The 24,306-nt window shown below is 46.7% G+C and overlaps 1 protein-coding gene across 4 annotated transcripts; it reads right to left on the bottom strand.

Annotated features, from left to right (window-relative positions):
* Window positions 1–1,917: 1,917 nt before the first annotated feature.
* On the bottom strand, window positions 1,918–24,289 carry VPS52 (VPS52 subunit of GARP complex). Of its 4 annotated transcripts, none has more exons than XM_063632357.1 (20): window positions 24,238–24,289; window positions 22,537–22,621; window positions 22,352–22,404; window positions 22,097–22,172; window positions 21,843–21,910; window positions 21,367–21,542; window positions 20,852–21,002; window positions 20,461–20,561; window positions 20,218–20,350; window positions 20,035–20,092; window positions 19,568–19,701; window positions 18,937–19,092; window positions 17,118–17,236; window positions 16,710–16,833; window positions 16,344–16,439; window positions 16,108–16,215; window positions 15,818–15,883; window positions 3,490–3,601; window positions 3,146–3,264; window positions 1,918–2,625 (listed from the first exon to the last, which is right to left on the bottom strand). In XM_063632357.1, exons 6-20 carry the CDS (start codon window positions 21,537–21,539, stop codon window positions 2,479–2,481), a joined length of 1,797 nt encoding a protein of 598 aa, XP_063488427.1. In that variant the 5' UTR covers window positions 21,540–21,542; window positions 21,843–21,910; window positions 22,097–22,172; window positions 22,352–22,404; window positions 22,537–22,621; window positions 24,238–24,289; the 3' UTR covers window positions 1,918–2,478. The 4 variants fall into 4 exon arrangements, with proteins under 4 accessions (XP_063488427.1, XP_055120536.1, XP_063488426.1 ...); XM_055264561.2 differs by having other exon boundaries at window positions 23,919–24,274; XM_063632356.1 differs by lacking the exon at window positions 18,937–19,092 and having other exon boundaries at window positions 23,919–24,250.
* Window positions 24,290–24,306: the final 17 nt, after the last annotated feature.

Raw genomic sequence — 24,306 nt, 5'->3', positions numbered from 1 at the left:
CCGCCTTCCGAAGCAGGAGTAAGCCGCAGAGGCTGCGCGGGGGTTTGAGCGGAGCGAGAACAGCTCCTTCCCTTGATCATGCTGCCCTCCGGAGGTCAGTGTAGGTATCGCCGCTCTCTTTCACGCTATTCTGTCTCTTCATCGTCTGTTCTGGATCATCCTGTCCAGAGAGACCATTGGGTCACAGGGTTCCTGTGGACCCCTGGGGCGAGCTTAATGTCCCCGAAAACTGCGTGCTCCAGTATCACTTGAATGCCCACCGGGTTCCGGAATCACGAGTCTCCAGAGCTGTCCCTTCGCCCCACGGCTCATATTCCAGGTCTGCCCCTCAGTGACTTCTGCAACAACACGCGCTTCTCGGTCAGCTCTGAGGATTTGGGTTCTGCGACGGACAGGGGAAGGAAAGAATGAAGGCTGTGAAGAACCGTGGTGCCTGCCTGCACAGCCCTCCCCGCGTGCGAGCACTAGTTGGCTAAAGTCGCCTGTCTCGACAGTCTCCCCTGCGGGGTATCTAGGGACCCTTTCTTGGGAATCCACGCTCTTTGTCAGAGTAGCCAATGCCTCTCCTGTCCCAAATCTCATACCCTTGGCCCTTCTCCCGTCCTTGCGCTGAGGCTGGAGTCAGGTCAAATGCCAGAACATCTGGATGCCCCAAGAGTGACACAGAAGTGGGTGGGCAAGAAACCAGCAGTGGGAAGGGAAAGTGGAGGAGCAGAGGATTCCCGGGGCCGGCGTCTGGGGTGAGCTCGCGGCCCCTCAGAGCCTGGCACACCGCCGCCTGGCATCCGGCAGGCGTGAGGGAACGCATAGCGCAGCGAGCCAGGTGGGGTAAACTCGGAACAACGCGGAGGCGGTGAGCTGGACAAGGGCGAGGTGAGTTGGACAAGGGCGAGGTGAGTTAAGGACGCAGTTCTGGCCCCGCCCTCAAGGCACGCCTGGCCAATCAGGAATCGCTGATTCACCACGCCTCTCCTGTGCTCGCCCTCTTCTGCACTTCGGTCTCAGGCGCAAACAGGTTCAAAGTCGCTAGGCCAAAGCGCTGAGGTACGGTTTCCCAAGCCAATTAGAGAGCGGCTCTCGGATATGGGGCGGAACCCTGAAAAGGCGAGAGCTGAGATGCCGCTCCGCTCTGCTTTACCACGCCGCCCCGCCGCGTCCGCCAATTAGGAGAGCCCGGAGCCGGATCCTCTCTCAGCCTCAGGAAGCAGCAGACTCCGCTCCGCGGCGGGTGTGCTCGGCAGTCACAGACCCACTCAGGACACCTCCCGTTGCCGGCGAGCTAGACCTGCATCCGAAGGGCCTAAGCGGGGAGTAACCGCTTTCTTTCCACCACTCTCCAGGGACCTGGGGAGGGAATGTTTAGGCCGTGGGGGTGGAGGACACAGGAAACATCCCCAAATTACCATTTTTCCTTAACTGCGCCTCTCCTCTTAGGCCTTAAAGGGGTCCCCGTCTCCCTCCAGCCTAGCCTAAGTTCAAAAGAGGCGTATAGGCGAGGACAGCAGGAAGGCTCCAAGTCAAACAGAAATGGATGGTATGAATTTCTCCTGGTCTGCCCCTGCCCCAACGGTGTGGGTGTGAGTTGGGTGCTGCAGCCCCCGAAAGAGGCTGTCACAGCCACAACCAGAGGAGCTACGGAGCTGCTACGGAGGAGGGATTCCAGAGTCAGCTTGGGCTTGTCCCAAGGGAGCCCTCGGGACAGTGTCTGGGGCTGCGCGGCCTGGTTCTCAGCCCTTGCAGCATCTGCTATTTTAGCCAGGGGCCACCTTCCTCCAATGGCCTGGAAGTAGCTAGAGGTTAGAGGTTACACCCACCAGAAGGGATGTAAACCCAGGAAGTAGTCAGAAAGGAAAGGTCACTCTAGAGATGGGGCCACCTGAAAACCTTCAGGAGGAAGGAGAAAGGAAACGGGAGAAGTGTCATGTCATATTAAATATTTATTTTCTGCAGACTGACTTCGGAGTAATTCTTGAGCCAGGAATGGAGGGGTTAGTGTTCAAATTGCTGAGATCTTAGGTCAAAAAGCTACAGAAATCACTTGGAAAAACACAATGACTTAGAGGCCATCACCCCTTGCCAGCAATTCCAAGAGCTGAGGCTTCATGCCTCAGGACATGGTGACTAGTTGAGTGAACCAGAGATTGAGGCAGTGAAGGTTTTTACAGGGGAAGAAACAAGCCTTGGGTGTATGGGAGCAGGAAAAGAGGGTGACAGACTGGAGACATGATAAAGGCCATTTTGGAAGCCCACAGGGAAGTGGTCTTGGGAAACCTGAAGACACTGGGAGACTCAGAAGGCCAAGGGGGATCCAGCTTATCCTGTTGGGCAAGGTGCTGGGAGTGAAGGCAGGTAAGCCATGTCAAGGGCCTGGAAAGCAAGGAGAAAACTGGAAGGGGGACCCCACATGAAGAAGGGTATGGAATGGGGTGCAGAAGTCCATGGAGATGACTGGCAGATCTCAGGGCAGTTTCCGGCACATCAGAAGTTGGGCTTATGCTTCTTGAGCTCCACCATAAGGTGGTGAATGTTGATGAGCTCAGCCCGGGCAGGGAGGGCTCGGAGCTGCGGCTGGGACAGCACCCGGTGGAAGCGATGATAGAGCTGGATCAGCTGGGTCAGCGCTCCCTGGTCAAAGAAAGTCATTGAGGGATCAAACTGTAAAATGGTGCTAATAGTGATGATTTAAGAATCAGGTTAGGCGGCCAGGCGCAGTGGCTCACACTTGTAATCCCAGCACTGTGAGAGGCCATGGCGGGCAGATCACGAGGTCAGGAATTCGAGACCAGCCTGGCCAACACAGTGAAACCCCATCTCTACTAAAAATACAAAAATTAGCTGGGTGTGGTGGCAGGCGCCTGTAATCCCAGCTACTTGGGAGGCTGAGGCAGGAAAATCACTTGAACCTGGGAGGCGGAGGTTGCAGTGAGCCGAGACTGTGCCACTGCACTCCAGCCTGGACAACAGAGCTAGATTCTGTCTCAAAAAAAAAAAAAAAAAAAGAATTAGGTTAGGGCTCATACAGAACTTTGGGCACAGCTAGTAACTGAAGACCAAGGGTCACTTAGATGATGCTGAGCCCAGCAAAAAGATGGAGGAAAATATTAATGATGGGGGATCTGAGTGGGGGCTGGGACTTGCAGGTCACCTGAATGATACTGGTGCCATTTCTGAAGTTGGTGAAACTCCGCATTACATCCTGACTCAGAGATTCCACTGATGATTTCCAGGAACTACCAAAGCCACGGATCAGCTGAGTTACCCGGGCTAATAGCAGGAGGAAACAGAGTGTCAGAGAGGGATCTGGCTGATCTTCAACTCTACTAAGTTCTCCCCAAGGTATAGCCATCCTTACCATCAAACCCTCTTTTCTGGTATTCTCTCAATCCAGTCTTTCATACTCTATTCCCCCACCATGTAATCTGCATCCTTTCATTTTTCTTTTCCACTTCCCTTACCACTGATCCCATCATTACCATATTTTCCTCATACCTTCTTCCCCTCGAAGTCGCTCAGCCTGTCCACGCTCAATCAAAGCCTCAGCCTCCTTCACAAATGCCACTAAACCCCCAAAAGGGGGAGACAGCAACTCTTCAATGAATTCCTGGAAAGACACAAACACATATACACAGGTGTCCTGGTGTCAGCAGATTTGCCCACTTCTGGCATCATGACTAATGTAGATCCATGTGAATGGCATCTTTCAGCTGCTGCAAAAGTTAAGGAAAATCCTCTATGGAGAAAAATATCCTCAATCCTAATTTTGGCCCATACAGTTCCCCTGGTTAAGATCAAGCAATGAACTCAAAGATCACTAGACACAAAAGAAGGGCAGCTACCAAGAGTCAGTAGACACAATAAGCAATAGCTGCTGACCTTAGAACTATCCAATACGGATAGCAGTTGTACTGTGTGCAATGTCTAAAGTTAAGGATTGGCCAGGCACAGTGGCTCACACCTGTAATCCCAGCACTTTGGGAGGCTGAGGCAGGCAGATCACCTGAGGTCAGGAGTTCAAGACCAGCCTGGCCAACAAGATGAAACCCCGTCTCTACTAAAAATACAAAAATTAGCTGGGCATGGTAGTGGATGCCTATAATCCCAGCTACTCAGGAGACTGAGGCAAGAGAATCGCTTGAACTTGGGAGGTGGAGGTTGCAGTAAGCCGAGATCATGCCACTGCACTCCAGCCTGGATGATAGAGCAAGACTCTGTCTCAAAAAAAAAAAAAAAGGTAAGGATGTAAAAATGACCAATTAGTAAGAACTGTTAGGAATGAACAGACTTGAAAAAAGAAAATTTTTTTAGATATGAAAAGCCAGTTCTAGAAAGTCAACAGATTAACAAGAATTATACAATGAACTAGAATTTATAACTGAAGAAAGGACTCAGAATGTAGCACAGACAGAAGATGGAAAATTTTGAGATAGTAGGAGATACAGAAATCTAATTAACGTATCTAGGCACTGAAATTGATGGCTACTAACATCACAAAGAGAGCCAAGAAGACATTATGCGCTTCCTGATGGAAATACGTACCACTACCTCTCAAACATCCCTGTAGAAAAAAGAAAAACTAATTTAAATCTGATCAAGCCTTTCCATCTAATTACACATTTATGAGAAATACAGCAGACAGAGGAAGTTTGGCCACACCATGGAATGCAGTCAGCAAAATCTAAACTGTACATCATTCTAGATGACAAATGACTCAATAACTCAGTTTCTTCCACAAATAAATTGCAGAGGAGAGGGGGTTACGATGGAAGGGAAACCTATAGATTAAAAAAAGACACATATATGGACTTTATATGGATCTTGATTTGAACCATAAAAATCATTTATGAAGGCCAGGCGCAGTGGCTCATGTCTGTAATCCCAGCATTTTGGGAGGCTGAGGCGGGTAGATCACCTGAGGTCAAGAGTTTGAGACCAGCCTGGCCAACATGGTGAAATCCTGTCTCTACTAAAAATACAAAAATTAGCTGGGCGTGGTGGTGGGTGCCTATAATCCCAGCTACTCGGGAGACTGAGGCAGGAGAACTGCTTGAACCCGGGAGGCAGATGTTGCAGTGTGCCAAGATCAGGCCATTGCACTCCAGCCTGGGGGCAACAAGAGTGAAACTCTGTCTCAAAAAAAAAAAAAAATCATTTATGAAATAACTGGGGAAATCTGAATAGTTATTTTAAATAAGATAATTTTTTTAAGTGTGATATATTGTAGTTTTTAAAACCATTCTGTTACCAGGTGTGGTGGCACACACCTGTAGTCCCAGTTACTTAGGAGGCTGAGGTGGAAGGATCATTTGAGCCCAGGAGTTCGAGGCTGCAGGGAGCTATATCATGCTACTGCACTCCAGCCTGGGCACTACAGCAAGGCCCTATCTCAAAAATAATTTTCTTAATAAAAAATAAAAACATTCTGATACAGATGAAGTGATAATAATGTATAAGATTTAATTCAAAGTAACTGGGGGACACAGAAGGAGGATAAGCAATAGGTGTTGGTATAGATGAAACAAAACTGTCCGTGAACTGTTATACACTGCATATCACTGATGATGTCTGGGGGTTCACTATGCTTTTCTAATAGCATATGGAAATTTCCCATAATAAAATGTTAATTTTTGTTTAATGTAAAAGGGAGATTCAAACAAAAAAACTCTTTTATAAAAACAAACAACCCAGACAATAAGATCTGGTAAGAAGAAAGTGAAATTATTATTCCATTTAAAAATAAATTATTAATACAAAAATTAGCCAGGTGTGGTGGTGCATGACTATGCCTGTAATCCCAGCTACTCAGCGAGGCTGAGGCAGAAGAATCGCTTGAACCGGGAGGTGGAGATTGCAGTGAGCCAAGATCATGTCACTGCACTCCAGCCTGGGTGACAGAACAGCAACTTGTCTCAAAAAACAAACAAATATATATATATATATATATATATATATATATATAAAATAATTGTATCTTTTCTATTCTTCCCTCAAAATATTCACTTATATCCACTGAGGGTGTCAAATAATATGCTGCAAGGAAGGATATTTCTATAATCAAGGCATCTTTGTGATGTGATTTTGGACAGAGATTAAATAACCAAATTCAACCTATTACAGTTGCCTAAATGCAGTTTCACACACACATATGCAAACAACAACGTAGCAGTGTACGGTGGGGCACATGGAGTAGACTTGCCAAAGAAAAGTTGAACTAACAGCCCGGGCGCGGTGGCTCACGCTTGTAATCCCAGCACTTTGGGAGGCCGAGGCGGGCGAATCACGAGGTCAGGAGATCGAGACCGCAGTGAAACCCCGTCTCTACTAAAAATACAAAAAAATTAGCCGGGCGTGGTGGCAGGCGCCTGTAGTCCCAGCTACTCGGAGAGGCTGAGGCAGGAGAATGGCGTGAACCCGGGAGGCGGAGCTTACAGTGAGCCAAGATTGCGCCACTGCACTCCAGCCTGGGTGACAGAGTGAGACTCCGTCTCAAGAAAAAAAAAAAAAAAAGAAAATGACCCCTGCTAGGAAGGAGCCATAAATTATATAATGTGTTGTAAGCATGATATATACACCTGATTTTGAAGACTTCATATTGGAATAAATTTTAAGTATATCCTTTTTTTCTTTTTTTTTTCGGAAACAGGGTCTTGCTCTGTCACCCAGGCTGGAGTGCAGTGGCACAATCACAGCTCACTACAACCTCAACTTTCCTGGCTCAGTGACTCTCCCACCTCAGCCTCCTGAGTAGCTGGGACTAACAGGCATGTGCCAACACGCCCCAGTCATTTTTTTTTATTTTTTGTAGAGATGGGGTTTCACCATGTCCAGGCTGGTCTCAAACTCCTGGATTCAAGCAATCCTCCCTGCCTTGGCCTGTGCTGGGATTACAGGTGTGAGCCACCGTGCTGGCCTCAGTACTATTTTTTATTGATTATATGTTGAAATAATATTTTGGATGTAGTGGTTTAAAAAATTATTTCATCTGTTTCTCCTTACTTTTTAATGTAGCTTCTAGAAAATTTAAAATTATTTAAGTGGCTCACATTTGTTTCTCCTTTTCAATGTAGCTTCTAGAAAATTTAAAATTATTTAAGTGGCTCGCATTTGTTTCTCCTTAGTTTTTAATGCAGCTTCTAGAAAATTTAAAATTATTTAAGTGGCTCACATTTGTGGCATGCATTATATTCCTATAGGAGTACTGGTCTGGACTTAGATGAACTTTAAGCTTTCTATTACGCAAAAGAGAACACCTTGATAGCAGAGGAGTGACCAGAGGGAAACAGTGCAGTGGGCTTTAACAATCTTTCCTATGTAATATGAAGCAGCGGCTGACCAAAAAGGACCAGAAGCATTGATGGCAGCTGGCGAGTCTCTATACCTGGCAAATCCAGTGACAAATCCCAGCTGCTCTCAGCAGAAACAACTGGTTTAAGTGCATCTTTGTGGGTGCCTTAATCTCCTGCAATGATCCCGCCTCAGCCTCCCAAGCAGCTAGAACTACAGGTGCATGCCACTATGCCTAGCTATTTGTTTTTTAAAGAAATGGAGTCTTAGCCAGGCATGGTGGCTCACACCTGTAATCCCAGCACTTTGGGAGGCCAAGGCGGGCAGATCACAAGGTCAGATCAAGACCATCCTGGCTAACATGGTGAAACCCCCCGTCTCTACTAAAAATACAAAAAATTAGCCAGGCATGGTGCTGGGCACCTGTAGTCCCAGCTACTCGGGAGGCTGAGGCAGAAGAATGGCATGAACCTGGGAGGCGGAGCTTGCAGTGAGCCAAGATCGCACCACTGCACCACTTTAGCCTGGGTGACAGAGGGAGACTCTGTCTCAAAAAAAAAAAAAAAAAAAAGAAAAGAAAAGAAATGGAGTCTCAAAGATCCCCTCAAACTCCTGGGCTCAAGAGATTCTCCCATCTCAGCATCCCAAAGTGCTGGGATTACAGGCATGAGCCACAGCGCCAGCAACAATTCTTTCAAAATCAGGAATAGGAAAAGGGTTCTCACTATCACCTTTCTATTCAACTTCTAAACATCATCCTGGGAGTGTTAGCCAGTAGAATAAGAAATCAAAAACATAAGACGTTAAAGACAAAAGATTAGAAAAGATTTATTTATTCCTAGTAGGACTAAACATACGTATTATACCCACCTAAAAATATGGCAAATGACTTACAGTGTCTTTGTGCTGAAAATTTAAAAAGGTTATCAAAAGACATTAAAAGACTTTCTTAAAAATTGGAGAAGGAGGCCAGGTGGAGTGGCTCACATCTGTAATCCCAGCTTAGTGAGACACTACAAAAAATTAAATTTTTAAATTTTGTATTCTCTACAGAAAAAAAAAAAAAAAGCCAAGTGTGGTGCTGTGTGCCTCTAGTCCTAGCTACTTGGGAGGCTGAGACAGGAGAAGCACTTGGACCCAGGAGTTCAGGGCTGCAGTGAGCTATGATTGTGCCACTGCACTCCAACCTGAGTGACAGAGCAAAACCTGTCTCAAAAAAAAAAAAAAAAAAAAAGTATAGGGAGCCCATGATCATGATCATGGATAGGAAGTTTCAATATTATAAAGTATCAATTCTTCCAAATTAATCTATAGACAATGTAATTCTAATCAAAATCCTTAACGACTTTTTAAAATGTGAAAACTTTTTGAGACCAGCCTAGCCAACATGGTGAAACCCCATCTCTACTAAAAATACAAAAATTAGCTGGGTGTGGTGGCACATGCCTGTAATCCTAGCTACTCAGGAGGCTGAGGCAGGAGAATCATTTGAACTCAGGAGGCAGAGGTTGCAGTGAGCTGAGATTGTGGCCCTGCACTCCAGCCTGGGTGACAGAGTAAGACTCTGTCTCAAAAAAAAAAAAAAAAAAAAAAGGAAAGAAAAATATTTTCTATAAATGGTTCTGGGCCAACCATCCACATAAAAAAATTAAATAGATCCCTACCTCACATCATACACAAAAATTAATTCCAAGTAAATTTCAGACTTAAAGGTAACAAAAAAATTATATATATATTTATTTATTTATTCTTTAATTTTATTGTTTTTTTTGAGACAGGGTCTCACTCTGTTGCCCAGGCTGGAGTGCAGCAGCGCAAACAGGGCTCACTGCAGCCTTGACCTCCCAGGCTCAAGTGATCCTCCCACCTCAGCTACCTGAGTAGCAGAAACTACAGGTGTGTGCCACTATGCTTGGCTAATATACTTTTTTAATTTTTTGTAGAGATGAGGTCTCACTATACTGCCTAGGCTGGTCTCGAACTCCTGGCTTCAAGCAATCTTCCTGCCTTGGCCTCCCGAAGTGCTGGGATTATAGGCTTTAGCCACTGCACCTGGCCAAAATTCTACAATATTAAGAAGAAAATGTAGCATAATATTTGTCTGGCCTTGGAGTAATAAGGAATTTTTTTTTTTTTAAACGGAGTCTCACTCTATCACCAGTCTGGAGTGCAGTGGCACGATCTTGGCTCACTGCATCCTCTACCTCTCTGGTTCAAGTGATTCTCCTGCCTCAGCCTCATGAGTAGCTGGGACTACAGGTGCGCATCACCACGCCCAGCTAATTTTTTTGTATTTTTAGTAGAGACGGGGTTTCACCATGTTGGCCAGGATGGTCTCCATCCCTTGACCTTGTAATCCACCCGCCTCGGCCTCCCAAAGTACTGGGATTACAGGCGTCAGCCACCACGCCCAGCCCAGGAATTTCTTAAACAGGACAAAAATAGCCAGGCATGGTAGATGGTGGCTGTTTAAGCCCAGCCCTTTGGGAGGCTGATGTGGGAGGATCACTTGAGGCCAGGAGTTTGAGACCAGCCTGGGCAACATAGTGAGACTCTGTCTCTACAAAACAACAATAACAACAAAAATTAGCTGGGCATGTGGCACACACCTGTAGTCCCAGTTACTTGGGAGGCTGAGACAGGAGGGTTGCCTGAGCCCAGGAGGTTGAGGCTACAGTGAGCTATGATCACACTACTGCATTCCAGCTTGGGTGACAGAGCAAGACTGTTGCTAAAAACAAAGACATAAAAATGAAGGACAGATAAATTCAATCATATTAAAATTACCAATTTCTTTCATCAAAAAGCAACATTAAAAAAACAAAGGCTGGACGCGGTGGCTCATGCCTGTAATCCCAGCACTTTGGGAGGCTGAAGCGGATGGATCACCTGAGGTCAGGAGTTCAAGACTGGCCTGGCCAACATGGCAAAACCCATCTCTACTAAATATACAAAAATTAGCCGGGCGTGGTAGCACACGCCTGTAATCCCAGCTACTCAGGAGGCTGAAAAAGGATAACTGCTTGAATCCAGGAGGAGGCTGCAGTGAGCTGAGATCACGCCATTGCACTCCAGCCTGAGCAACAAGAGTGAAACTCCGTCTCAAAAAAAAAAAAAAAAAAAAAAAGGCCAGGCGCGGTGGCTCAAGCCTGTAACCCTAGCACTTTGGGAGGCCGAGGTGGGCGGATCACGAGGTCAGGAGTTCGAGACCATCCTGGCCAACATAGTGAAACCCTGTCTCTACTAAAAATACAAAAAAATTAGCAGGGCGTGGTGGCGGGCGCCTGTAGTCCCAGCTACTCGGGAGGCTGAAGCAGGAGAATGGCGTGAACCCGGGAGGCAGAGCTTGCAGTGAGCCGAGATGGTGCCACTGCACTCCAGCCTGGGGGACAGAGCCAGACTCTGTCTCAAAAAAAAAAAAAAGGTGCAAGGATCTCTTAAGCCCAGGAGCCTGGGCAACATAGAAAGACCCTCATCTCACCAAAAAAAAAAAAAAACAAAAACAAAAAAACTAAAAAGATACATACTAAAAGATAATCTGTAACATATGTATAATCAACAAGATTAGTATGTAGACGATACAAAGAACTCTTATAAATAAAAAATACTAGCAGCCTTATTTTTTTCTTTATTTTTTGAGAGTCACACTCTGTAACTGAGGCTGGAGTGCAGTGGCATAATCTTGGCTCACTGCAACCTCTGCCTCCCAGCAACCTCCACCTCCCAGTTCAGCGCCCCTGAGGAGCTGGGGCTACAGGCATGCGCCGCCATGCCTGGTTAATTTTTGTACTTCTGGTAGAGACAGGGTTCTGCCATACTGGCCAGGCTGGTCTTGAATTACTGGCCTCAACTGATCCATCCGCCTCAGCTTCCCAAAGTGCTGGGATTACAGGTGTACACCCTGCCCAGCCACAACCCGATTTTTAAAAGGTCAAATGCTATGACAGCCATTTTACAGAAAAAAAAAAAAAATTGTATAGTTGTGGTGACGCTCCTCACACAGGGCACCAGCTTCGGGGAGTCTGTCCCTTGCAGACCCCTGACTCAGCGACGGATGAATGAGGTACACTGACACACAGATACTCTGCTTTGCCAGTCCAGCTGAGTGTGTCCAGGCTGTTTACAGACTCCCTGGAGAGTACTGTAAACAGTTGCAATGGTGGCCCTGACCAGCTAGTGAGACTCGCATTTATTCAGTAAAGATTAATTGACAAAGACTTGAGTCAACACCACTACAGGGTAACTGACATTGTGGACTTCCTGAATAGAAAGCAATTAAGCACCTGCAGTACATCAACGGTTAGTCTTAAGACCACATGGGTAAACAAGCTAGCTAGATAACTTCCCCACATTCCTTTGTTATTACTCTAATTTATTTAACTAAAGGTAAAGATCAGGTCGCCTTCAACCATATCTATTACTGAAGTTAATGCAAACTCTTAGGCCTTCCAAGAGGGTTTGTGGCTATCGTAACTAACATTTTTCCCACCAGCCTGACTGAACCCCTACATATAGTTACTAAACATTTGAAATGATGCTCAATGTTATTAGTAATCAGGAAATTACAAATAAAGACCCACTGAAATACAGGTTGAGTATCCCTAATCCAATAATCTGAAATCCAGAATGCTCCAAAATACGGAAGTTTTTGAGTATCAACATGATGCTCAAAGGTAATGCTCTTTGGAGCATTTCAGATTTCCAGACTACGGATGCTAACCAGTAAAAATAATGCAAGTAATCCAAAATCCGAAAAAAATCAAAATCTGAAACATTTCTGATCCCAAGCATCTTTAGCAGCATCCTTGGTCTCTTAAAAAAAAAGAAAAAAAATGGCAAAGATCTGATAATACCACATGGTGGAGAAAATGTGGCTCAGTAGGAATTCTTACATATTGCTGGTGAGAAGGAACTACTTAGGAAAACAACTTATCGTTGTCTCATAAAGACTAATACTGCATATCTTATAAGCAGCAAGACTACTGTCCTAGGTTTATACCCAAGAGAAACTTTTGATGAAGATAATCAATATCTATGTGTGCTAAAAGACATGATTATTCATAAAACAATGCTCACAGAAGCAAGAAACTGGAAACAATCCATTTATAGAATATGTTTAATCACACAAGTCATATATGGCAGTGAAAAGGAATGAGCTATTGCCATATGCAATAATATGGCAATATTAGAAAAATTATGCATGAAAAAAATCCTATGATTCTGGGGGTTTTTGTTTTGTTTTGCTGTTTGAGACAGGGTCTTGCTCTGTTGCCAAGGGTACACTGCAATGGCATGATCATAGCTCGCTGTAACCTCGAACTCCTGGATTTCAAGTGCTCCTCTCGCCTTTGTCTCCCAAATAGCTAGAACTACAGGTGCACACCACCATGCCTGGCTTTTTTTTTTTTTCTGCCTTGCTGTTTTCTTGCCTTGTCTCATCAGTGTTTATATCATTAAAAAATAAAACAACCCAGTGCAGTGGCTGTTTTGTTTTTTAATGATATAAACACTCACGAACACACCACACAATCCAAGAAGTAGCAGCTTGGCAAAAGTCACCATCAAACTATGAAATCCTACCGAAACCATCCCTGTGCTTCTCGTGCACAGGTACTCGTTGATCTAAATGTTGCATTTATTGTGTTATTGCTTTTTTTCCCCCTTTTTTGTGTGTGTTCTTGCTTTTAAAAGTAGAGCTATATATATGCCAAAACAAAAATTCACTCTGTTTTTCAGTGTCATTAAAAACAGAATCTGGGCCGGGTACAGTGGCTCATGCCTGTAATCCCAGCACTTTGGGAGGCTGAGACGGGTGAATCACCTAAGGTCAGGAGTTTTAAGACCAGCCTGGCCAACGTGGTAAAACCCCATGTCTACTAAAAATACAAAAATTAGCTGGGCATGGTGGCACGCGCCTGTAGTCCCAGCTACTCAGAGGCTGAGGCAGGAGAATCACTTAACCTGGGAGGCGGAGGTTGCAGTGAGCTGAGATCGTATCGCTGCACTCCAGTGTGGGAGACAGAGCGAGACTCCGTCTCTTAAAAAAAAAAAAAAAAGAATCATAAGATTTTTCACTTGAGGGCAGTAATTCAAGACCAGCCCAGGCAACATGGCGAGACACTGTCTTTACAAAATTAAAAAATTAGCTGGCACACACCTACAGTAAACTCATTTTTTATAAAAGTGCCAAGAACATACACTGGGCAAAAGATAGTCTCTTGGTCAGGCACGGTGGCTCACGCCTGTAATCCTAGCACTTGGGAGGCCAAGGTGGGAGGATCACTTGAAGTCAGGCGTTCAAGACAAGCCTGGCCAACATGGTGAAATCCTGTCTCTACTAAAAATACAAAAACTAGCCCGGCGTGGTGGAAGGCATCAGTAATCCCAACTATTCAGGAAGCTGAGGCAGGAGAATCACTTGAACCAAGGAAGCAGAGGTTGCAGTGAGCCAATACTGCACCACTGCACTCCAGCCTAGGTGACAGAGCAAGACTCTGTCTGGAAAAAAAAAAAAAAAAGAGAGAGAAAGAGAGATAGTCTCTTCAACAAATGGTGCTGGGAAAACTGGCTATCCATTACACAGAAGAATGAAACTATACCCCTATCTCTCGCCACATATGAAAACCAAATCAAATGGATTAAAGACTTAAATCTAAGACCAAATTATGAAACTACTACAAGAAAACACTGGGGAAAATCTCCAAGACATTGGTCTGGGCAAAAATTTCTTGAGCCATACCCCACAAGCACAGGCAACCAAAGCAAAAATGGCCAAATGGGATCACGTCAAGTTACAAAGCTTCTGCACAGCTGGGCATGGTGGCTCACTCCTGTAATCCCAGCACTTTGGGAGACGGAGCTGGGCGGATCACCTGAAGTCAGGAGTTTGAGACCAGCCTGACCAACATGGTGAAACCCCATCTCTACTAAAAATACAAAATTAGCCAGGTGTGGTGGTACATGCCTGTAATCACAGCTACTCAGGAGGCTGAGGCAGGAAAATTGCTTGAACCTGGGAGGCGGAGGTTGCGGTGAGCTGAGATTGCACCATTGTACTCCAGCCTGGACAACAAGAGCAAAACTCCATCTCAAAAAAAAAAAAAAAAGCTTCTGCACAACTAAAGAAACAATAAAGTAAAGAGACAATGAATATTTGCAAATCCCATCTGCCAAGGGATTAATAACCAGAATATATAAGGGGCTTAAACAACTCTACATGACAAAGTCTAATAATCCTATTAAAAAATGGGCAAAAGATTTGAATAGACATTTTTCAAAAGAATACAAATGGCAAACAGGCATATATGAAAAGGGACTCACCATCACTATCATCAGAGAAATGCAAATCAAAACTACAGTGAGATCTCATCTCACTCCAGTCAGAATGGCTTTTATCCAAAAGACAGGCAATAACAATGCTGGCAAGGATGTGGAGAAAAAGGAACCCTTATACACTGTTGGTGGGAATGTAAATTAGTACAAACACTTTGGAGAACAGTTTGAAGGTTGCTCAAAAAACTAAAAGTAGAGCTACCATATGATTCAGCAATCCCACTGCTGGGTATATACCCAAAAGAAAGGAAATCAGTACACTGAAGAGATATCTGCACTCCCATGTTTGTTGCAGTATTGTTCACAATAGCTAAGATTTGGAAGCAACCTTAGTGTCCACCAACAGATGAATGGGTAAAGAAAACATGGGACATATACACAATGGAGTACTACTCAGCCATAAAAAAGAATGAGACTCAGTCATTTGCAACAACATGCATAGAATTGGAAATCATTATATTAAGTGAAATAAGCCAGGCACAGAAAGACAAACGTCATGTGTTCTCACTTATTTGTGGGATCTAAAAATCAAAACAATTGAACTCATGTACTCATGTACGAAGAGAGTAGAAGGGGATGGCTACCAGAGGCTGGGAAGGCTACTGGAAGGCTGGGGAGAAGGTGGGGATGATTGATGGATACAAACAAAAATAGGAAGAATAAATAAGACCTACTATTTGACAGCACAACGGGGTGACTATAGTCAATTATAACTTAATTGTACATTTTAAAATAACTTAGAGTGTAATCGGATTGTTTATAACACAAAGGATAAATGCTTGAGAGGATAGATAAAGAAAAAAATAAAATTCATTCTAAAAATAAAAAATTGGCTAGGCATGGTGGCTCGCACCTGTGGTCCCAGCTACCCAGGGGGCTAAGGTAGAAGGATCGCTTAAGCCCAGGCTGTTGAGGCTGCAGTGAGCCATGTTCATGCTGCCACTGCACTCCAGCCTGGGTGACAGAGCAACGCTCTGCCTCAAAAAAAAAAAAAAAAAAAAAAAAAAAAAAAAAAAAAAAAAAACAAAGACAAAATAAAATAAAATAGACCAATAATGACAGTATGTTGTGAATCAAGAGTTACAGTAATTCCGCATACCTGAGGTCCATTATGCCACTCCCTACACACACACACACACACACACACTCACAGAGCTGAAAACAGCACACAAGGCTGTCTCTTCCCTTTTCCCCACACCCCTACCTGTGTCCGAGCATTGAGCAGCTGCTGGAAGCTCTCAACCTCTTTGCTGTCATCTGCAGCCCGCTCCTAAGGGAAGACAAAGGGAAATGTCTAGTTTGGGGAAAACAGTCCTTTACTTCAGGATGTCCCCTTCATTCCACACTTATTGTACTAAGCTGGACACTGTGCCAGACTCCAAAAGTAACACACTGAACAAGACAGGCATCATCTCTGCCCTCACAGAGCTAACAAAGCAGTGGGGGAAACCGAATTTTGTGGGTAGGAAGACAAGGAGAAGGAGCACCTATTACCATCAGCACACCCAGCATCATGTCATAGTTGTTGATCAGAAACACAAGCTGCTCCTTCCTTGAGGAGAATTCAGCTGCCACTCGGAGGACAAAATTCTCCACCTCCACCTGAAAAGGCAGAGAGGAAGAGGTGACACCAGAAAGCAAGGTCATCTGGGCCCCATCTAGCTCCTCCTCAGACTCCACCCACTGGCAGCAGCCCTGCTGCTGGGAAGTCTCTCCTGTCCGACCCTCACCTGCAGCTGTCCCAGCAATTGCATGGTCCGTTCATTGGGAATTGTCTGGTTGATGCTGACAAGAGCGGAGGAGAACTCTGCATAGCGGCGTGTGATCTAGGAGAGAGTGGGAAGGAAAATCACACCCACCTCCTGGCCCAACCAACGCAACCTCCCAACTTCCTTAGCCAACCCACCTCCATGTGATGTGACTCTACCTCCAGTCCCTCCTACCCACAGTGCACCACTCACCATGAGTTTTACCACCCTCCCAGAATGCCTGCTCATAGCGTGGCCCATGACACAACTGTGACCTTGGCCAACCCCCACAATGATGCTTAGAGCCCTGCCTTTCAAGAACCCTTTGTTACCCTTGCCCTCCCTCACATAGTGGGGCCGAGTATCCAACCCCCCTAGGCGCTGGGGGTCAGTGCTTCGGACGCTCTGGACATTCATCTCCAGGATCAGCTCAAACCGTGGCCATAGCAAGGCAAGCACCTGTTCCCAGTACCTGTGGGTTTAATCAGAATCAGAGGTCAGCCGGCAAGGAATGTTGGAGGGGGATGGGAGGGAGTGGGGCATCATTCAGTTTAATGGTCAACAGCTAGTTGTGGGGGTTGGGGGGCAGTGGTTGGAGAAAGGAGAGTCAAAAAGCAGCAGTACTGCCTCCAGAGCAAATGAATGGGAATAAAGGTTGATGATACCAGGTCAGCAGGAGTCTAAGGTCAGGGCAGAGTCATGCAAGACCAAGAGAGTTCGTGGCCTGCTGGGCATCAAGGACCAGAATTCAGTGACCTGTCCAGGGCAGGAACATCCCTCTTTGCTGCAATGTTACGGAACCGGAGAACAATGTGGATACAGAGAAAAACAGCAATGGCATCGTAGCAGTCAGCTAGATAGGAATCCAGGTGTTTCTGTGTGATTGGGGAACAAGCAGAGGATTAAAAGAGAATGTCAGTTTGTTGTCCTCAGTGACTATGAACAAATGCATGTGTTTCTTTGGGGATGATGCACTGGACAGGACAGAAGAGAGAGACATAAAATGCAACTGCCTCCTGCTTTCCTGTCCACTGCCACCCGGGTGGTCTTACTGCCTTACCCACCAGGATCTATGTTTTTGGCTTTTTGTTTGTTTTTTGAGATGGAGTATCGCTCTTGCCGCCCAAGCTGGAATGCAGTGGCGCAATCTCGGCTCACTGCAACCTCCACCTGCCTCCCAGGTTCAAGCAATTCTCCTGCCTCAGCCTCCTGAGTAGCTGGAATTATAGGTGCCTGCCACCACACCCGACTAATTTTTGTATTTTTAGTAGAGATGGGGTTTCATCATGTTGGTCAAGCTGGTCTCAAACTCTTGACCTCAGGCGATCCACCCACCTCAGCCTCCTAAAGTGCTGGGATTACAGGTGTGAGCCACTGCGCCCGGTGTTTTTGCCTTTAGAGACAGGTTCTTGCTTTGTCACCTAGGCTGGATTGTAATGGTACAATCATAGTTCACTGCAGCCTCAAACATCTGGGCTCAAGTGATGTTCCCACCTCAGCCTGCCAAGTAACTGGGACCATGGGTGTGTGCCACCATGCCTGGTTAAGTTTATTTTTAAATTTTTTGTAGACAAGGTCTTGCCGCATTGCCCAGGCTGGTCTTGAACTCCTGGCCTCAAGCAATCTTCCTGCCTTGGTCTCCCAAAGTACTGGGATTACAGGCGTAAGCCACTGCACCTGGCCGCACCAGGATCTATGATCACAAGCCTATCGCAGCAGAGTTCAGGGCTGAGCTTGGGTCAGGGGTTTGAGCACCAAGATTTGGGGAACCCTCAGTTTTCACATGCTATTGCCTGATTGCAGGTCAGCAGCAGGGGTAGTCTAAGGGACCCTACACACTGAGGATTTCATGGGGAGTAACACTGTGACAAGTCTAAGTAACAAGTTTTTTTTTTTTTTGAGACAGAGTCTCGCTCTGCCATCCAGGCTGGAGTGCAATGGCGCAATCTTGGTTCACTGCAATCTCCTCCTCCCAGGTTCAAGCAGTTCTCCTGCCTCAGCCTCCTGAGTAGCTGGGATTACAGGCCGTGCATGCCCAGCTAATTTTTGTATTTTTAGTAGAGACAGGGTTTCATCACGTTGGTCAGGCTGGTCTCGAACTCCTGACCTTGTGATCCTCCCGCCTCAGCCTCCCAAAGTGCTGGGATTACAGGCATAAGCCACCGCACCCGACTTTTTTTTTTTTTTTTTTTTTTTTTTTTTGAGACAGGTCTCACTCTGGAGTGCATGGCTTACTGCAGCCTTGACCTCCTGGGCTCAAGCAATCCTTCCACCTCAGCATCTCAGGTAGCTGGGACCATAGGCATACATCAACACACACCCGGCTAATCTTTCATTTTTTGTAGAGATGAGGTTGCTGCCCAGGCTGGTCTCAAACTCCTGAGCTCAGGCAATCCTACTGCCTTGGACTCCCAAAGTGCTGGGATTATGGGCATGCGCTACCATGCCCAGCCAAGGCTTAGACATTTTAGAATGAGGTGATCCTGATTTCGGTTCTACCAGTCAGGACCCCACTATGCTGTTGATGAAGACTGGGGACAAAGGTGTTGAACAGTACAGGAAGTAGGAGTCTTACCAGGGTCATGCTGAGTGTACGGCCCATGACAGCATGGAACAGGTCATGTGCAGCCGGGCCAGACACAACAAAAAATTCACAGATGAAAAGGTATTCGCGGCAGGAATTGTCTAGGAGGGCGTAGTGCTGGCTGCGGAAGAGGGCCTCAAATGGATACTGGGAGAGGAGGAGTAAAGAAGAAAAACAGAAGGGATGGACCCCAACACTGACTTCCCATGGATATGGCTGGAAAATCAGTAAACCTGAGTAATAAGAGCTAGGCAGACCCTTCGCATCTATCTAGGTCCAGGCTGTCAAAGAGCAAGCTGAATGGGCACTGAAAAGGTGGGGGAACATAGGGGTACAAAAAGGGCCTACACCTACCTGCTGTTGCTACTCCTGCATCCACCTCAACACCTGCCTCTGACCGTCATTCCCCTCATCCAGTCTCTCCCCTCTGCATGCCCTTAAGTCAATGGTTCCCAGCTCTTTTCACATCACAGCAGGCTGGAGTGATTGGAGAAGGCCACTCCCAAGTCTAAGGGGATTAAGACAGGGCCTGCAGGTTGGGAAGCTCTGCCCTGAGGTCTGGCCTTCCCTCCCCGCCATGCTCAGAGCCTCTTTCATGACTGAAGCTTGTTCCTCCTCATACCCTCTGCTCTCCACGCTGGGCTGTGTGAGGCACCAGGATGGGGGCCTCAAGTTCAGTGGGGGAGATGACAGAGCCGCGGGTTCCTAGGGTGAAAATGGTGTTCCTGCTGCGGAGCGATGGCTTTGAGAAGAATCGTAAGATGGGTTAGAGTCAGGGAAAACAATGAGACCATAACTGGGCCCAAAGACTCACTATCTGCGGGGACCCCAGACAGGCCCCATTACTGGGGCCCCACGTGCTGACATCTGTAAATGGGCTTCAGGGTGTCTCTCCCTCCCCTGCAATCATATGCAAAACTATGTGTCAAAATAATGTGTGCATCTTTCTGGGGAGGGAGGCTATAGTTTTCATCACATTCTAAAAGGTTTCAGTCCCATAGGAAAAGGTAAGGAGCAGTGTCGGTGGCTGGAGCCGAAAGTCCTCCCATTCTCAAGGCCTGGCATGAGGGTTCCCCAGTACTAGGATATCTTTCTTCGCTGTATCTTCCACACCCATTAGATCATCTTTCTCAGCGACTTCCTCATACTAAGAAAAGAGAAAAGAGAACTGATAACTGTGTCTTCCCACAACACAATAAAATATTCCTTGCCCAGGGATGTCCCCTCCTCCCAGTCCATGTGCCCAGGAATGCCTCTCCCTCCTGACCTTACCTGCACCTTCATGAGCCGCCCCAGGTAAGAGCGGTAGTAAGACAGGTAAATCTTGCTCAGCGTCTCCACGTATTCATCCCTGATCTCCTTTGCTGTTGCTCGTTCATTGCCCAGCAGAAACTGATAGAAGAACCTAGGGGGTCAGGAACATGTCAGTCTACCTGTCTCCCAAGAAACCAGATGCCCACACTAGGCTGCTCAAAAGCTCAAAGGCCATCCCATGCACTTCCTTGGGGTTGTGACCTGTACTTCAGCAGGGCCGTCTGGGGGATCTGATAGTTGGTCATGGGTTTCCTGAAGGAATAAATCTTCTGGAGGATAAACTCTCGGATCTTCGTCACTGCCTAGATGTGGGGAACCAAACACATGGCATGAAGCTGCAACCCTTTTGCTGTATGAGAGGAACTGGGGGAAGCAACAAATGGTAAACATAGGCAGAAGGGTGGTGAATATCTCTTTTGTATTTCTCAAGATTTTCAGGGAAACCCAGAGAGGCAAGAATGGGGCTGCCCAGAAAAGGCAGGGTGAAGTTCTTGGAGACAGGCTACAGTGAGCTCTGCCAAGGAAATCCATAGTGAAGATCTTGGGAAGGCTGCTTCCAGTAGCCTCCAAGGTATCCATCCCTACTTCCCACCTTGACCCGGAGCCGATCGAGCACGCCTCTGACATCTGCGCAGGCTGCTGTGCCTCTGGCTTCCTGCTCTCTGACTGCGGCTGCCTTGGCATCCAGCTCCTGTAGCTGCTCCAAGAACCTGGGCTCTGTCACTGGAGCCTCCAGAATTGCCCTGGGTAGCAGGGAGGGGTGGGATGAGTTACAAGGGAGACCCAGACATCCCTAAACCAGATCCAGACCACACTCCTTACCTCCAGCCCCTGTCATCTCTACCACCTTGCATTGTACCATATAGTCAGGACACATGTACAAAGTTTTCTATTCCTGGACCTCCCCACTATACACCTGATCTTACATCATTCTTAATCTTAATCTTTGATGCCTAATGCATGCCTAAAAAAATGGTGGTTAACCTGGCTACTAATTTCTAAAAAGCACTTAACCTGGAGCCAGTAGACCCATATGGTAAATAGGGTAGGTCACCCCAGCCCATCCACCTGCTATGGACATTATGACCCTTCAAATTGGTAACTCACGTGACCAGAGCAGAAGGCACCACCAGACCATCAACAAGCTCCCCAAGTTTCCCCCGAACTGCCTGGCGATTTCGAAGTCGAATGTTCATGGCTCCTGACTGTTCCTGCAGTGTCCGGATCTCAGAGCTGATGGAGCTGAGGTCACTCTGAAAAGCTCCCAACATCTGCTCCATTCGCTGTAGGGAGGGTAGATGTTGCTGGAGTGCTATAGGGTTTGTAGGGGATAAGTGGGCCACCAAAGACTCTTTGTGAAGTCCTCAGTATTTATCAGTCCTTGAGGGTGGCAGATGATGAGACACCCCAGATTATCAGGAAATAACATTAAATATGGCAGTAATAACAAAAAAGGCTCCTGAAGTCATCTTGAAAATGACCCTAACCTGTCCCCATCTTGAGGCTGATGACCTAAAAATGGCACCAGAGTCCATGATCTGGTTCAGAGTAGCTATTAGGGGTCACAGGTCATGATTACTAACCTCCAGGACAGCATCACAGGCTGTGATCTGGTTGTGTAGAGATGCTATATTCTCACTCTCTTGAATATCTGACCCACAAAAAGTCAAGGGGCCTCATGGTGAAGATGGGAGATCCTCAGATTTGTAGTAACTCTCCAATTTCTCTTTGAAGTGACAGAAACCTCAGAGATGTTGACCCCAGCTGGGACATCTGTACCACACGCCACAAAATCCCCATGTCAATAGCACCACCCCTTCCCTCTGCTGGAGGATACAATCCCGAATGGATTTCTGTTCAATCTGCTGTAGCTCCAGCTCAACTTGCTTTGAATAGTGACGGAGATCTACACCCTGGGAGAACATAAAGATGACAGGTCAGAAAGAAGTCTCAGTAAAAGCACACTGTAACAGAATCAGTGAAGGACTAAAGGGTCAGATACCAGGCTGATACAACAAAAGCAAGAGACTGTTGTTTTTCCTTTTGGGGGAGAGTAGATAGAAGGGCAGATTAGTACAGGGGAAAGCCTCACCGTTTTAAGAGCTTCCTTTACCAACTCATCCTCCAGATTTGCCTGAATGTGAACTGGAAATAGAAGTTTATCATAAGGGTCCAGCTCCACAGCTCCCTCTCCCCACATTGAGTATCTGCACACCAATCCCTACCTTATTCCTTCCAGCCCCCATGCCTCAGATTACAGGTACTGCCATCACTTACCATCCACTTCATCCAGGATGAACTCATCAGAAGTGATATCCAACTCCCCAAGTTGCAGTGGTTCCTGGAGCCCAGGACCACCCGCCTGGAAAGGGATAAGTTAATGGGAGTAGGGTACGGTGAAAGACAGAAAGAAAAAATATAATTGGATATCCCCAGTCCTTCAAGTGAGAAGGAGGTGCATTTACTGGGAGCCACAGGTACTGCTTTGAAAAATTCTAAGAGTCTCACATTGTACCCACTCTCCTATTTTGTGCTGATGGGTAAGGAATACGACAAGGAGTGAGACGATCCAGTGAGACAGTGGAGGTAGCCCAGCATGGTGGCGGGCTCCTTGTAGTCCCAACTACTTAGAAGCTGAGACGGGAAAATTGTTTGAGATCAGGAGTTCAAGGTCAACCTGGGTAACACAGGGAAACCCGTCACAATTAAAAAAAAAAAAAGTAAAAGACAAGACAGTGCAGTGGAGGCCGGGCGCGGTGGCTCACGCCTGTAATCCCAGCACTTTGGGAGGCCGAGGCGGGCGGATCACGAGGTCAGGAGGTCGAGACCATCCTGGCTAACACGGTGAAACCCCGTCTTTACTAAAAAATACAAAAAATTAGCCGGGCGTGGTGGCGGGCGCCTGTAGTCCCAGCTACTTGGGAGGTTGAGGCAGGAGAATGGCGTGAACCCGGGAGGTGGAGCTTGCAGTGAGCCAAGATCGCGCCACTGCACTCCAGCCTGCGCGACAGAGCGAGACTCCGTCTCAAAAAAAAAAAAAAAAAAGACACTGCAGTGGAGATGACCGAATGAGGAAAGCTAGGAATTGCAGAGGATAGAGCAGAACTTGCACTTAAATTTAAGACCCTCAGACTCCTGCCATCTTGGGTGTCCTATCACACCTCTGGGGAACCGCAGGCTTTCTAGAAATGTCAAAACACATAGTGTTTACCGGCGTGCCAGGTGCAATTTTATACATACTCATTCATCTAATCCTAACGACGATGTATACAGTAGGTTCTATCTTCCTCACCTTATAGGTGTGAGAAATGATGGCACAGAGAAGCTGGTTAACTTGTCCAAGGGCACACAGCGTGTAAGTGGCAGAGATGGAATTAGAACCCAGGCAGTCTGGCTCCAGAGGCCATGTTCTTAACCTTTACACTATATTACTTCTTGACTCTACCCCAAAATGTGGAGTGAAGTTGAAATTGTGCCCCAGAACATGAGTTTCAGCCACTAGGGTCCCGCTCAGGGTCGGGTCTGATCACAGGGAAGGGTACGGGGAGCCAAACAGGTAATATCACGGGTAGCAGCCAAGTTCCCACCCTTGTGCCTAAACCTAGCTCTGAAGCTAGGAGCACCGGAACTACGGAGGAGAAACAGCTCCGCGCTCTCACCAGCGGGCCCTCTTCCTCCTCCATATCTGAGGTCCCAGCCCGCAACACCAGTTCCCGGGCGGCAGCCGCCATGGTCGCAGCGGCGGCCATTCCCCGCAGCCTCACTTCAGGCAACTGTCAGTCCCGGCGAGTCCGTTCCCCGGAGTGGAGCTACAAGTCCCAAAGGGTCTTCCTCAGCGCGAAATCGTTCCCAGATATTTGAGTTAAGTTGTTTGACTCCAGCTGTTCCCTTTCAGCCTTAACCACTTCACCCAACTGCAAATGGAAATATGGAAGTCTGAAGCACAAAGTAGCCCCGGAACCTTCGCTGTTCTCATACCTATGAACCTTACGAACTGTAAAGAAAAGCGCACCGGAAGTTGTGTTACCCAAGCCATACTCTCATAAA

Source organism: Symphalangus syndactylus, chromosome 23 (genome assembly GCF_028878055.3).
Source record: "Symphalangus syndactylus isolate Jambi chromosome 23, NHGRI_mSymSyn1-v2.1_pri, whole genome shotgun sequence".
NCBI classification, from domain to species: Eukaryota; Metazoa; Chordata; class Mammalia; order Primates; family Hylobatidae; genus Symphalangus; species Symphalangus syndactylus.
The sequence above is the reverse complement of the archived record's forward strand: the minus strand, read 5'-3'. Positions and strand labels throughout refer to the sequence as shown.